A 16,108-nucleotide genomic window follows, 5' to 3' on the forward strand; every position below is an offset into this window, starting at 1 on the left:
GTAAATACTCAAGAGCCAAAAATGAGATGATTTTTGAGACTTACTTGTTGTAAAGAACAACATCAGGTAACCAAATATGTTTGGAGGGAAGACGGACCTTCTTCATGCCGTCAAACTCATCTGGGTTCCATGTTAGTCGGTAGTCCTGCCACTCCTGAGGACAGAGTGAAAATAAATAACCATGATAGACTCAAGTAGGCCTTTGAGACCTGGGAAAAAAGCAATCTGTTAGCATTCCCATTCATTTCAATTGCAGAATAAACAGCTACTTTTGAATGGCTGTCAATGGAGAAAAATGCGTTTTGTAGCCAGATAATGTAGTTACAACACCTACTAGCAAAAAACGTGAAATACACTATAAATCTATGGCCTTCTTCCACACACATTTCTCCTTATGTCATGAACCCGTCACATGTTGACCTGTGAACAGGCCGTGTAACCAACCCTCACATGCTGTTAAGATCATGTTCATCTGTCACACACACCACTGCTCTCGGTTAATTAGCAGTGTATTAGTATATATAGCGTATGTATATAGAGTATTAATGATCTGTCACATTTCATTACTAATAGAAATGTCTTAATAAACTAGATTAGAAAATTTGAAATAATGACACGAGGCCATAAATGCTGACAGATTAAATAGACTGCAAATGAGAGCTGTCAAAAGGCATAGCCTAACTAATGGTAGCCATCTTAATACACACAAAAAGAGTGCTAAATGTCTAATGATGGTAATTTAACACACTTCCTGTTTGGTTTTGACCAGATAGTGACCACTAATGTAATTATATTACATTCTTTACTCTGACACACCAATTGCATACACACACTCTAGCTAGAAAAGACACACACAGTTGCAAAGTTTTATGGGTAACCTGTACTGACAGCGGCAATAACTCCTGCCAACTGACATCTATAGTCATAGTGACCATGAGCAAATGATTCAGAGAGGGAGTGACAGAAAGATGGAGAACGAAATAGAAAAAAGAGAGATATGTGTAAGAGAGAAATGTATCTGTACAAACTGATTTTGATGAGTAGTTCTGTATATACTACACTGAAAAACGTTGCTAGTAAATTTCCCAAATAATTACAAAGAATGCAAGTAACACATTGAATTAAAAGCAAAATTTTGTAAAATGTTCTCCAAAAATCTTTGTGTCATGTTGTGTATGGTCCAATCCAAGACGCTTGACGCAGGTACTATAGTATAAAGTCTTTAAAGAGAAAATCAGGAGAAGTAGCAGCATAATCCACACACTTATTAAAGACAATAAAGTCTTTGGTAAGAAGTCCAAGATGGAGACAGTGGCTAGTAGAACCGAGGTGGAGACAGGGGCCTGGCAGAACAGGGCGATGCTGGAGGGAGTGAGGACCAAGGTGGAGCCAGAGGGAAGGAGGAGCCCGGTGGAACCGAAGGGGTGGCGGGTTGAGGTGCAGCCGGAGGCCAAGAAGTCTGTGGCGAAACTAGAACGATGAGAGACCAGGGTGGAGCCCTAGGGACAAGTGAGCCCAGTGGGCTCCGGCCTAGGGACGGATATGGCATCTGGACCTGGCTCCGGGATAGACGATGTGGCTAGCTCTGGCTCCGTGGCTGGAGGTGGCTCAAGCTTGTGGTCCATGGCGGGCAATGGCTTGACATCTGGTTCCGTGGCAGGCTCAGGCTTCATCACTGGGTCCTGGGAAGATGATGCTTCCTAGAACAGGCAGGGATATGGGCTCTGGGAAGTCGGAGTTGATGCCTTCCCTGATGACACCCAGTGTGAAGGAGGATCCAGACACCCACAGGAGGGTGAAGTTGATGAAGTCAACGAATGGAATATGGTCCTCCTCCACAAGCAGCATCTGGCCTATGATGTCATCCTTCCCACTCCAAAAGATGTACTTGAGAGCCTTGAGAGTTGTCCCAGTGCGCCTCATGGTACAGATCTAAGATCTCTTCAGCATACTCCTCCCCATTCTGTGAAGGGCAATCTGTTAGTGAAGGGTGTTTTTGAAACACTGCTTCATGAAGCTTTGAAACCTTTTGTATGGAATCAGTGGTTTGGAGCGTGTATCAAACTGCCAAAGTCATGTGTTTTCAGTAAACAAGGTTATTTTACGTCATAACTGTTTCGAAATGTTTCGACATTTCAATGGTTCATCGCTGGGCGGCAATCTCTGTGAACCCATGCAGATGAATCATGCAGAGCCTGAGATCGCCCCCCAGTGGTGAACCATTGAACAACTGTCTATAGTTTTTACCTGATCTCTGATCAGTTTTATACATTTTTAGACATTTTAATGAGACATTAGTATAATTAAAATGAATAACAATAGTTAATAGTCTCTTATTGGCCTGTTTAGCAGAGCCATCCATGGAACAAACAAAACAGCCCCTGAAAATTGATAAAAGACCACATATTATACAGACACTTGATATTTAATCTTATTAGATGAGTTAGATAGATTTTACTTTTAATAAAACATTTGCAATGTATTTGTAAAAGGTGTTTTTATGTATGTTTGGCCTGAGTTTTTGTTCACCAGCGTGTGGCCTTTTGAACGCTTTGAAACAGTGAATCATTTTGCGAAGCAATTGGTTCAGTTAATTCGAAGCTATGAAAAGCTTTGTTTCTACCATCACTACAATCCATAGTATTACTCATAGCTGAGGGTCGGTTATTCTGTCACGTTGTGTTTGGTCCAGTCCAAAACTCTATAATATAAAGTCTTAAATCCACACAGAGAATCACATAAGAGAAAACCAGGAGAAGTAGCAGCATAACCCACATACTTACTAAAGACAATAACCAACAGGGAACAAATGAAACAGGGCTTTATATACAGGGGACAAACAAAGGCAAATAAACCAGACACAGGTGAAACCCATTAGTAACTAAGACAGATAAACTAAAAGGAAACACAAGAAACACAGACACATGAATGAAAAAACAAGAACACTGAGCATAACCCTGAAACTTTGTTTTATTTTCAACTTTGAAAAATCTTTTTACAGTGTAGTAGCTTTTGAACCATTTATGATAGTTATTGGTGCATGTTGATATGAGATATTTAATTTAATTGCGAATACACACTTAAACGTAATCTTAAAAAAGATTAATAATTTAATACAAGTATTTAAATGTAATTTTTAATAAAAACCAATGGAACAGCTACATCATCATGACAGAAAAACAAATGTGTGTGTGTGTGTGGTGTAAAAACATTTTACATCTGGAAAATAAAATGGAGCATAAATAATGCAAATATAGACTGACCTGTGTAAGCCAGACATTGGTGGTCATGATCTGTTCTCTCTCATGCTGTGTAGAAAAAAAACAGAGGAAGGTAAAAATTTACACAAACTGCATAATTAATTAAAATTTGATAAATACAGTGGTCTTTTAAGCCCCTATTATGCTTTTTCAGATATTACCTTTCATGTAGTGTGTAATATAGTTGGTTGTTAAAATAAAGGTCTGCAAAGATTTAAAGATCAAAGTGCATGACAAATAGAGTTAATAACTCCCTAAAAGAAAGCACCGATTCTGGACTGTCTGAAATTATATTTCAGTCTTACTTCCAACATGAACCTAGGTAGCTTTGTAGCAAATTTGCATAATGCCAGCCTATGGACTTCATTGGCTGCCCACGAACAACGTTTATTTTGACCTGCCTTCAAACCTTGTTAGTTACAGCTGAGGCCTGGAAGAGTTTGGTTCCTTTTATCACCATGTCGAGAAGATGCTGTTTTCTGCGATGCGAGAACAAATCCACTTTGCATGCACTTCCAAAGGATGAGGACTCAGAATCAAATTGATACGGTAAAACCTACGTCATCTTTACTGTTCGTATCACTGTGTATCAAGTACTAATCAGCCTCTGGAGCTGAAATTCAGATATGTAATGGCCCTTTCGTTTCCTACACATGCTGTAAGCAGTAGGCCAATCATAACAGACTGGGATATCTGACCAATCAGAGCAGGGTAAGCTCTCGTAAAGAAGGGGTTCAGAGAGACTGAAACCTGTATTGAACCGTTTCAGGCACTGTGAAAAAATAGGTGATGCTGCAATGTACATTAAGAGAAAATGAAAGTGTTTTTTTTTTTTACCTTGGATACATGTGAATCTATTGTAGGCGACCTCCAAAACAAGTTTAGGAACATTAAAATAGCATAATAGGGGCACTTAAAATGAATTATGATTCATTTATGTTCCTGAATTCATTAAAATGTATTAAATATATTTTTTTAAATATAATAAAATATAGTATAATACCATGTAATACAATAAGTTTGCTGGTTTGAATTCTGTTTTTATTGATCAAAGGCTACATTCTTCAGCATAATGGTTCTTTTATGGATCAAGGACATTAAGAAGCCCTTGCCGGCCGCTCCAAAGATAAATTCCACAGGAATGACACTGCTTTTCTCCAGCTTTCAGCCCAGGTAAGTGAGCTGCTGATTTACAGTGCATTACAAGCATGAAGGAAGCATGTAATTGGCTGACAGCTGAGCGGTTAGCAATAATGAGTGGTCAGAAAGCATGGGTAATTTGCTGCACCTGTGGGAACCGAGATGGCTATTTCCTGTTGTCCATACTCGCTTCCTACAGCATACTTACAACATAAAAAAAACAAAAACATGCTAATCCTGAGGCCTCAGAGCTTAACTGCATTATGTCACCGCTCCATTTTAGACCTAAGTGGGCTTACTGAACTAAGAGGCAAAGTACCACATTGAAAACTGACCAAATCTGAAAATACAAGTAATTTTGAATAGACAAGAGGCTTTTGTTAAATGCTCCGTCTCAGTCACTGCTAACTCTTTTGAAGGTGACAACTAGTGTCATGATTAAGTGATTTACTGTACAATTTGTAAGCACAAACAAAAAACAAAAGAGGCACAGTATTTATTTATACAAAGCTAGAGTCAAAACAGTTTAGTGAAACCTTTATTAATATGTAAACTGTATTTAAATATGAAAGAACAAAAGTAGACACTGACCACACTGATGAGCTGGGCCAGCGAGACCATCAGCTGCACGGTCACGAGTTCTGAACCATTAGTCGCTGGTCGGATCAGTTTGTTGTAGTGGGCTGGATTAAGAAGATGCTCCACCAGTCTTTCTTCTGTATCTGCCCCATCACTGCCTGTAAGATATATATATATATATATACAGTAGATCAATACACATCCCACATTTCAAAAAGTTTCCCATTTTTGGATGTGGCATCTGTTGTGTAGTTTTGTTTAAACCAAAGTCACAGCTGCAAAACACAGAAAACCTCCTCTCTCTCGAGAACAGCTACTGTATATGAACAGAAATCTGTTATAACAAAATTAATGTTACTTTGTGTGGAAGCCACAGTGTAAATGATGCTAAGCAAGATCAAGCAATTTATTTATTTTTAAATGAAATGTATTATTTATTGAAAAATTGTTGATATTTTGATAACGCAAATTATCAAAATATTTATGGTGATATATTTTATTATGATTAGGCAATACAAATTATTAAAAAATAATAATATTTTAATATACTGCAGTTTCAATCCCTCCAACAAAAAACACTAAAAACTGTTTACACGTAATTTTTGTTAATAATGTATATTCTTTTAAATTGGTTAATAATTTGTTAATAATTTGTATTCTTTTATAATAATTTTGTTTCAAAATAGACTGTGTAGCTACAAATGGCGGGGGCCTTGAAAGCATAATTGGTCTGATAATTCCCAATAATGCTCATTCTTTTGTAAAAGCTGTCAATCATTTGTAAACTGTTACATTTAGGGTATATGTTCTGTTCCTCATATTTAACACATGTTTTTGCTTACTTTAGGTAGCTAAATAGCTAGCATTTATTTTATTTATTATTAATTTTGGCAGGACAGCAGAAAAGCACTGACTCAAATCTTCTTTATTTGTGAGAGTGACAGACAAACACCCATCACCTGCTTATAAAACTCTTGTCGCATGCTTACTTCAATTGACTAATAGCACCTACAGATCAATCCAGCAGGATGGCTTTATCCATCAAATCAAGTAAAAGCCGTTTTCCCTACTTCAGTCTATTAGCTACATACAGGGCCCATATATTTGTAGGTTAATCTTCACTACCAAATGTGAATCAACACAGAATGTGACACATTTGTAATCTTTACTAGATAGTATATAAAATGACTGTATACTTAGTTCTAACAAGCAAGTCAAATATTCTCTTTCATATTCCCCTTTGCTATTCTGTCTTCTGCATGGATGTAGTTTTCACTTCTCCCGTCTTGTTGTTTTCTCCTTTCTCAGGGTCAGCATAATAAATCTCCTCTGTCTCTCTCTCTAACTATTCATCCATCCCGTTCTCTCTGTCTCTGTCTCCCTGCCTCTTATTGGCTTGTTCTTGTTGTGTTCAGTGGACAGGAATGATGTTTCTACGGCACAGATCAATGAAGACTCTAATCACACACCATAAACTCTCTTTCTCCTCTGCTCTCCTCTGTGCACATGTCCACCTGCACATCCCTCTAAATCTCTCTGTCTCTATCTAAATGCAGCATCTCTTTTCTGCTCAGTTTTCCTTCTTTTATTGCTCGTCTTTAAAAAAAGACCATGAAAGAGTGAGATGAATGATTTGGTGAGTTGTGTGCTTGTTTGTCTTTAGGCTATATTAATGAATATGATAAGTTTTATATAACTATAACATGTATATATATATATATATATATATACACTCACCTAAAGGATTATTAGGAACACCTGTTCAATTTCTCATTAATGCAATTACCTAATCAACCAATAACATGGCAGTTGCTTCAATGCATTTAGGGGTGTGGTCCTGGTCAAGACAATCTCCTGAACTCCAAACTGAATGTCAGAATGGGAAAGAAAGGTGATTTAAGCAATTTTGAGCGTGGCATGGTTGTTGGTGCCAGACGGGCCGGTCTGAGTATTTCACAATCTGCTTAGTTACTGGGATTTTCACGCACAACCATTTCAAACATCCAGTATGCGGCAGTCCTGTGGGCGAAAATGCCTTGTTGATGCTAGAGGTCAGAGGAGAATGGGCCGACTGATTCAAGCTGATAGAAGAGCAACTTTGACTGAAATAACCACTCGTTACAACCGAGGTATGCAGCAAAGCATTTGTGAAGTCACAACACGCACAACCTTGAGGCGGATGGGCTACAACAGCAGAAGACCCCACCGGGTACCACTCATCTCCACTACAAATAGGAAAAAGAGGCTACAATTTGCACGAGCTCACCAAAATTGGACAGTTGAAGACTGGAAAAATGTTGCCTGGTCTGATGAGTCTCGATTTCTGTTGAGACATTCAGATGGTAGAGTCAGAATTTGGCGTAAACAGAATGAGAACATGGATCCATCATGCCTTGTTACCACTGTGCAGGCTGGTGGTGGTGGTGTAATGGTGTGGGGGATGTTTTCTTGGCACACTTTAGGCCCCTTAGTGCCAATTGGGCATCGTTTAAATTCCACGGCCTACCTGAGCATTGTTTCTGACCATGTCCATACCTTTATGACCACCATGTACCCATCCTCTGATCGCTACTTCCAGCAGGATAATGCACCATGTCACAAAGCTCGAATCATTTCAAATTGGTTTCTTGAACATGACAATGAGTTCACTGTACTAAAATGGCCCCCACAGTCACCAGATCTCAACCCAATAGAGCATCTTTGGGATGTGGTGGAACGGGAGCTTCGTGCCCTGGATGTGCATCCCACAAATCTCCATCAACTGCAAGATGCTATCCTATCAATATGGGCCAACATTTCTAAAGAATGCTTTCAGCACTTGTTGAATCAATGCCACGTAGAATTAAGGCAGTTCTGAAGGCGAAAGGGGGTCAAACACAGTATTAGTATGGTGTTCCTAATAATCCTTTAGGTGAGTGTATATATATATATATATATATATATATATATATATATATATTGCCACATTATTTAGGATGTTTATCGTTAAAAAAATGCAAAACAAATAAAGCTATAAAGATTTTTTCATGAAGAAGCAGCATAATTTGCATATTTTAACTATCACAAAAGGGTAAAAACTGTTATTGATGCTCAAGAAGGCAACACTCAATAGTAATCAATGATAGGGTGAATTCAGGTAAATGGGACACTTCTTGTTAAACATGTAATTTAGAATTTTTTCCTTTTCTTTTCTTAATTACGTTTGTTAACGTTAAGGTCCAGCTACGATTCAGTTTATTTAATGTGTTATTTGAAGGGTATAATATATTCCAATAAGCATTTTGAGATCATTCACTCCAGGCAAATGTGGGCCCAAAAGTGGGCGATCCCTGATTTGTCAAAAAATTTGAAATGATAACACATGTTTCATTAACACATATTTTCAAACAAACATATTCAACAACATATTTAACAAATCCAAAAACATATAGCCTAGGTTATGAGTAAAATTTAAAAAATCACTCAATACATGTGCAAATTTCAAAATGAATCTAGTTGTCACGTTATATTCAGTTAGTTTTGGTTTTCATGGAGTTTCTGTTTGTTTTCATTAGTCAGGTGTCTTTCTTTGTTCAGTTTTCCCGCTTCTCATTTGTTTATATTGGTTTCAGCTGTGTTTAATTCATTATTCTTGATTGTGCTCCTACTTAAGTTGTACCCTCACATTCATTCTCTGTTCGGGCTCGTTCACGTTAGATGTGTATCTCTGCCCTGTATTGGATTATTGCCTATTTGGATTAATAGGCAATTAATCTTCTTCTAGCTTCGTCTGTCTTTTTGCTACGCTGCGCACACATCGTGGTGTTGTGACTAGTATATTCAGAACTCAAAATATCAGAATATTCAGAAATCAGAATACTTAATGACTTAAGTATAAACTATCTTACTGACCCCAAACGATTGAACTGTAGTGTAAATGGCAAAAGATGACCTCCCAGATTAAATATTTTCACAAATTGCCAAAAAATACGACACCGCCTTTTTATATAATCTGAGTTGGCTATTTACTACTAACTGGTGCATAAAATCACTGAGTCTGACAGACAGACCTGAACCCCACTGAACATATTTGGGATGAATTACGATGCGAATGAGACCTCACCACGCGACTGCAGCTGAATAGGAGCAATTTCCTGCATTCACGTTCCATCATTAAGTGTGAAGCCTTCCCAGAAAACTGGAAGCTATTATAACAGCAAACAGAGGATCCACTCCTCTGGTTTCGAAATGACTGTAAATGTTCAGCAAAGGCCACAATGACTATCCTCCTTCCATTCCTCGTAATCCTCCATTCTTTTCTCTCTCAGTCCATCCATCCTTTCCCTTCTGGCCTTTTTAAGACAATGTTGTGAGGGCCTGTGTTGAGGCAGAAGGTATTTTAATAAATCAGCATGTTTTCTCTTCCTCTTTGATCCTCTCGCTCAGACTCTCTGGGTGTTTGCAGTGCTATATAAAGCCAAGCAGTAGGATGCCGTCTTCTCCAGCTCTATATAAGTGCTATAATGTTTCCCTGTGCTTTCGCTTGTGTGCGGATCTACTCTCATTAAAATATTGTAGGGGAGACCGGGGGCAATTGTGACATGTTTTGTATTTTCTCTCTTTTACATATCTCTTGGTATGGAAATGCTATATATGTGTGCCCAAATTGTCCATTAATAGACTTATAATGAGAATTTAACCTGCCATGAATAATGTTTTCAAAGCAAACATTGAAATGCTATTATTTTAAATAATTCAAATTGTCATTCATCAATGCACTTATGGTCTGTCAATCATGTTAACATTAAGCAATAATGTAATACTTTTGAGATTTGTTCGACATTTTTGTTAGAAATTCCTCACAAAATGAAATAATCACAATAATTTTTCTACAATTCTTTCTCCCCTAAACATAAGTGGATCAATATGTGTGAATTCATTAAAGAGATAGACCCCCCAAAGAAATCACCCTCATGTCATTCCAAACCTATGACATTTTGAAGAATGCTGGTAACCAAAATGTTTCGGTTCCTATTGACTTCTATTATAATATGAACAAAAAATACAATGGTCAATGGGAAACAAAACGGTTTAGTTACCAACATTCTTTGTTGTGTTCTTTGTGTTCCATAAAAAAGAAAGTCATACAGGTTTGGAACAACATGGTGGTGGACTATGCCATAATGACAGTCTTATCAAACCACAAACATTTATCACACATGCACATATAATTACATAGTGAATGAATAAATGGACGTACAATGGACGTATATTAGATACCATCTAAAGATGTCAGATACTATCATTAGATGTTAGAGAGTATATTCCAATGCCAACATACAAAAAAGCTCATATGAATGTGGTGTGCATACCGTACATTCAGCTGTGAATAGCTTATAAATTAGGGTAAATATCTACTGCACAAAATAAGTCTCTCCTTTCAGGCTATTACATACATATTTGTGCTATATTTATGCACTGCATTTCTGCAGTACATGCCTTTCGAAGAGAAGAAAGAGAGAAGTCATTTCAGGAGGAATAGGACGATGTGTTTTAGACAGATGCCTAGAGCTGATGGTATTGATCTTAGCATCTAAAGTACACTCATAACGGTGAAAGCTTCCAACGACAGGCCAAGCAAATTCCTGGCCATAGAAAGCTATTGTGTTACCGCACATCGCATTGCATCACACATACTGCGATCCATTCCACAAGGACACGAAAGGGAGTCGGCTTCATAAGCTCATTTGGCTGACATTGTCTTCTTTACAGGATAATCTTGCCTGTCGATATGTCCCCAAATTCTACCTCTCAGCATATGGTTTTGCTGTCACCTTTTCGTTTGCCAGAATTAGAAATTGCTCCTCAAAATAAGAATGTTATTTCAGAATATTATATTTTATATCATATAATGTCATAAAAATCATTACATCTGTAGACTGTTCTTTCAATTTTGTGCAATAAAACTGCATTACAGTAGCATTGCTGAATGATTCCTGTAATTAATCAAAGCATTTGTGATTATACATTTGATCTAAAGGCTGAAAAGTCTTGGATCACAAAATCGGTATTTAAGCAGTTCAACAACACTCTTTTTCTTCTTTGAAGTATACAGTGCACTCTTTAAATGGGATGTAAAAGGAATCAATAGCACTCTGAACCTGTTTTATTGTTATGCTTCCCTGCTGTTTCTGGGTCTGTCTTCCTTCTGAACCATCACAATTTGTGCTCCATAGACATAAACTGGTTCTGAAAATTGAGTGCTAACAATTAGTCCAGCTTATGTTGGCAGGTTTATGTCTGGCTGATTTGAAATGGCTTGTCTGAGCTTGTTTGTGATCATCAAAAAGGAACATTGGCTTGGCAACACATGGGCACATCTGGATTAAAAAACAGCAGCTCATCTGCAATTAATACCTGACTATCATCAATGCACTGTTGCCCTAGTGTTTTGTTTAAATATTTAATTTAATTAAATGTACTTATTATTATAAAATGTTGATAATCACAAAATAATTCATTTATAAGTGTTGAATGTTTATTTGTTTAGCTGTGAGCCTTTGCTCAACTTTGCTTTTAGCTGTAAATAATCAGTTATTTTAAATTAGGTTCCCTTTCGAAAGGGAACTCTACACTACGTCAGAATGACGCTATGGGGAACGCCTCAGGCGTGACAGGTGTCTGAAATAAATATCAACTCACGTCAATTATGTTGACCGGCGACAGCCCGTGAATCATCAGCTTGATTGATTAACGCGCAACCTGGATGTATAAAGGGAAGCCTTGCATACATGACACCATCTTTTCGTCTTCAGGGACTGTTTGTCTGTATTGAGAATATCGCTGAAGCGCGCGGGAGGCTCTCGAGAGAGCCTCTTGTGCAAACTGTGAGCGTTTTTTATTTAAAAATGCTCCGCTTTCGCGGATCCTTTTCTCGAGGGAGGAGGGTTCAGCATCTGAGCTGTGGTGCGTGCGATCTGTGAAACAATACTGTTTGGGTACGAGGCGTTCACAGTCAGTTCCTAAGGGTGCTGGCAGTGTTCATTAAGAAATATCTCGGCGCGCGTGAGAAAGAAAAAATCCGTGCGCTGTCGGATGTTTCAACCTCGCACCTGTTGACTTTCTTCTCGAGGGATGAAAGCCAAATATTTTTTAACGGCTCTTTTCTCGCGCTTGCCGAGGCAGTGTGTAGATTACGAGAACGTATAAATGTTAAAACAGTATTGTCTGGTGAGTATGGCTGCATTTAATTCTATGAATTAAAATGATGGAATATTATCTGACTTTTAAGAAGTTAGATATTTAGTAATTCAGCCTATCATCCAGATCGCGTTATCCAGTGTTTTTGGCTGCATTTTAATTGAAAAATGAGCAGTGAACAAAAAGAGCAGGTGTAATTCTGGTCTTTTTGTAAAATGTGAAATTAACATATTTCTGTTTCTTTTCAGACCACATCTCCTGTTTTAGAGTCTGGGGCAAAATGTTATGGGAGTAAATCTAAAGATTTTTTCGATGGTCAGGTAGTAGGTCTTAACAGGCCTCCTTGACCAGACAGTCCCCATTTTGCAACCGGACAGTGCTTGGGCCTCCCTGAGGTGAGCTCCCAGGAATTGACTGTCAAGGAGTAATGTGGTTATCAGGTTATAGGCCTCACTAGGCCTTCCTGAATATGAGCTTCCACATACTATGGTTAAATGAGCTCCCACATATTATGGTTATCAGGTCATAGGCCTCACTAGGCCTTCCTGAATATGAGCTCCCACATACTGTGGTTATCAAGTTATAGGCCGCTCCAGGCCTTCTTGAATATAGCTCCCATATAATGTGGTTATCAGGTCATAGGCCTCACTAGGCCTTCCTGAAAATGAGCTCCCACATACTGTGGTTGAATATGAGCTCCCACATTCTGTGGTTATCAAGTTATAGGCCTCACCAGGCCTTCTTGAATATAGCTCCCATATAATGTGGTTATCAGGTCATAGGCCTCACTAGGCCTTCCTGAAAATGAGCTCCCACATACTGTGGTTGAATATGAGCTCCCACATTCTGTGGTTATCAAGTTATAGGCCTCACCAGGCCTTCTTGAATATGAGCTCCCACATACTGTGATATGAGCTCCCACATTCTGTGGTTATCAAGTTATAGGCTTCACCAAGCCTTCTTGAATATGAGCTCCCACATACTGTGGTTATCAGGTCATAGGCCTCACCAGGCCTTCCTGAATATGAGCTCCCACATACTGTGGTTGAATATGAGCTCCCACATACTGTGGTTATCAGGTCAGAGGCCTCACCAGGCCTTCCTGAATATGAGCTCCCACATTCTGTGGTTATCAGGTCAGAGGCCTCACCAGGCCTTCTTGAAAATGAGCTCCCACATACTGTAGTTGCCAGGTTATAGGCCTCACCAGGCCTTCCTGGTTATGAGCTTCCACATGTCAGGTTACAGGCCTCACCGGCCTTCCTGAATGTGAGCTCCCACATACTGTGGTAATCAGGTTACAGGCCTCATCAGGCCTTCCTGGTTATGAGCTCCCACATACTGTGGTCGCCAGGTTACAGGCCTCATCCGGCCTTCCTGGTTATGAGCTCCCACATACTGGGATATCAGGTTACAGGCCTTACTAGGCCTTCCTGAATATGAGCTCCCATACACGGTGGTCGCCACGTTACAGGCCTCGCCAGGCCTTCCTGGTTATGAGCTCCCACATACTGTGGTCATCAGGTTACAGGCCTCATCCGGCCTTCCTGGTTATGAGCTCCCACATACTGTAGTCGCCAGGTTATAGGCCTCACCAGGCCTTCTTGGTTAGGAGTTTTTCACATGTCAGGTTTCGGGCCTCGCGGGCCTTCCTGAATGTGAGCTCCTACATACTGTGAGCTTCCACTTACTGTGGTTATCAAGTTATAGGCCTTACCAGGCCTTCTTGATTATGAGCTCCCACATACTGTGGTTGAATATGAGCTCCCACATTCTGTGGTTATCAAGTTTTAGGCCTCACCAGGCCTTCTTGAATATGAGCTCCCACATACTGTGGTTATCAGGTCATAGGCCTCACTAGGCCTTCCTGAGTATAGCTCTCACATACTGTGGTTGAATATGAGCTCCCACATTCTGTGGTTATCAAGTTTTAGGCCTCACCAGGCCTTCTTGAATATGAGCCTCCACATTCTATGGTTATCAGGTCAGAGGCCTCACCAGGCCTTCCTGAATGAGAGCTTCCACATATTTTGGTTGAATATGAGCTCCCACATGCTGTGGTTGTCAGGTCACAGGCCTCACTAGGCCTTCCTGAGTATGAGCTCCCACATACTGTGGTTGAATATGAGCTCCCACATACTGTAGTTGCCAGGTTATAGGCCTCACCAGGCCTTCCTGGTTACGAGCCTCCACATGTCAGGTTACAGGCCTCACCGGCCTTCCTGAATGTGAGCTCCTACATACTGTGGTCATCAGGTTACAGGCCTCATCTGGCCTTCCTGGTTATGAGCTCCCACATTCTGTGGTTATCAGGTCAGAGGCCTCACCAGGCCTTCCTGAGTATGAGCTCCCACATACTGTGGTTGTATATGAGCTCCCACATACTGTAGTCGCCAGGTTATAGGCCTCACCAGGCCTTCTTGGTTAGGAGCCTTCACATGTCCGGTTACAGGCCTCGCCGGCCTTCCTGAATGTGAGCTCCTACATGCTGTGAGCTTCCACTTACTGTGATTATCAAGTTATAGGCCTCACCAGGCCTTCTTGAATTTGAGCTCCCACGTGCGGTGGTCGTTAGGTCACAGGCCTCACCGGCCTTCCTGAGTTTTAACCTTCCACAATTAGTGGTCACCAGGCTTTAGGCCTCTGCGGCCTTCCTGGTTATGAGTTCTTTCATGTCAGGTGGCAGGCCTCACCAGGCCTTCCTGAATGAGAACTCCCACGTATTGTGTCTATCAGGTTGCAGGCTTCTTCTGGCTTTCCTGATTATAGGTTCCCACGTACGGTGGTTCCCTGGTTACAGGCCTCACCAGGCCTTCCTGGGTTTGAGCTTTTACATGTCAGGTTACAGGCCTCATCCGGCCTTTCCGAATGTGGGCTCACACATACTGTGTTTTTAGAGTGATGAAGTACGAGCAAACCTTTACTTCATTCCTTTTTGGTACATACGTTCCGTACCTTTTTTAAACCATGCTTATGGTAAGTCACACGACTTATGTCTTGTGTATTTTCTAAATCCATTTTCTATGGTAAGGGTCATGCGCGTATCGCTTCTGTCCCTTCCTATGTGGCTCAGACCCTGGTCTTACTTCCTGTCGTCACTTTATTACGACAGATGTTTTTCTCTAGCTAACTTCCACATTCTGATGAGCTCCCACACACTGTGGTCACCGTGTTACAGGCCTCACCGGCCTTCCCGAGTATGAGCTCCCACATGCTGTGGTCGCCAGGTTAGAGGCCTCATCAGGCCTTCTTGGGTTCAGAATGGCTAAGTACATGCACTTTCTTTCATGTACTTTCTATTTCCATTTTTTATGGTAAGGGTTGTGCGCTGTACGCTTTATTCCCTTTCTGAAAGTGAGCTCCCACATCCTGTGGTCGCCAGGTTAGAGGCCTCACCGGCCTTCCTGATATGAGCTCCCACATGATGTGGTCGCCAGGTTAGAGGCCTCACTGGCCTTCCTGATAGGAGCTCCCACATGCTGTGGTCACCAGGTTAGAGGCCTCACCGGCCTTCCTGATACGAGCTCCCACATGTTGTGGTCGCCAGGTTATAGGCCTCACCGGCCTTCCTGATAGGAGCTCCCACATGCTATGGTCGCCAGGTTAGAAGCCTCACCGGCCTTCCTGATATGAGCTCCCACATGTTGTGGTTGCCAGGTCAGAGGCCTCACCGGCCTTCCTGAAGGTAAGCTCCCACATATTGTGGTTGAATACAAGCTCCCCCATGTTGTGGTCGCCAGGTTAGAGGTCCTACCAGGCCTTCCTGGAGGTAGCTCCCTTTAGGCCCTCACAGGCCTCCTCAGTGTTTTGAAACACAAACACTGGGTAGATCCATGGATCGAGTAGAGAGACTCCCCTCGCTGGCAAGGGTTGTAAAGCACTATGCTGAGTCATACTCTCCAGGATGTCCCGTCTCTGAGATCCGGGCTGAGTGGTTCACTGCCTGTTTT

General features: G+C 40.6%; 1 protein-coding gene across 1 annotated transcript in view; it reads right to left on the reverse strand.

Annotated features, from left to right (window-relative positions):
* Positions 1-16,108, reverse strand: part of chrnb2 (cholinergic receptor, nicotinic, beta 2) — a 30,087-nt gene that overhangs the window by 6,726 nt on the left and 7,253 nt on the right. The window contains exons 2-4 of the mRNA XM_079895643.1: positions 4,992-5,137; positions 3,264-3,308; positions 45-154 (exon numbers count right to left, since the gene is read on the reverse strand). Coding sequence (XP_079751769.1) covers positions 45-154; positions 3,264-3,308; positions 4,992-5,137 — 301 coding nt within the window. The remainder of the gene's footprint in view (positions 1-44; positions 155-3,263; positions 3,309-4,991; positions 5,138-16,108) is intronic.

Source organism: Squalius cephalus (genome assembly GCF_949319135.1).
Source record: "Squalius cephalus genome assembly, chromosome: 15".
NCBI lineage: Eukaryota > Metazoa > Chordata > Actinopteri > Cypriniformes > Leuciscidae > Squalius > Squalius cephalus.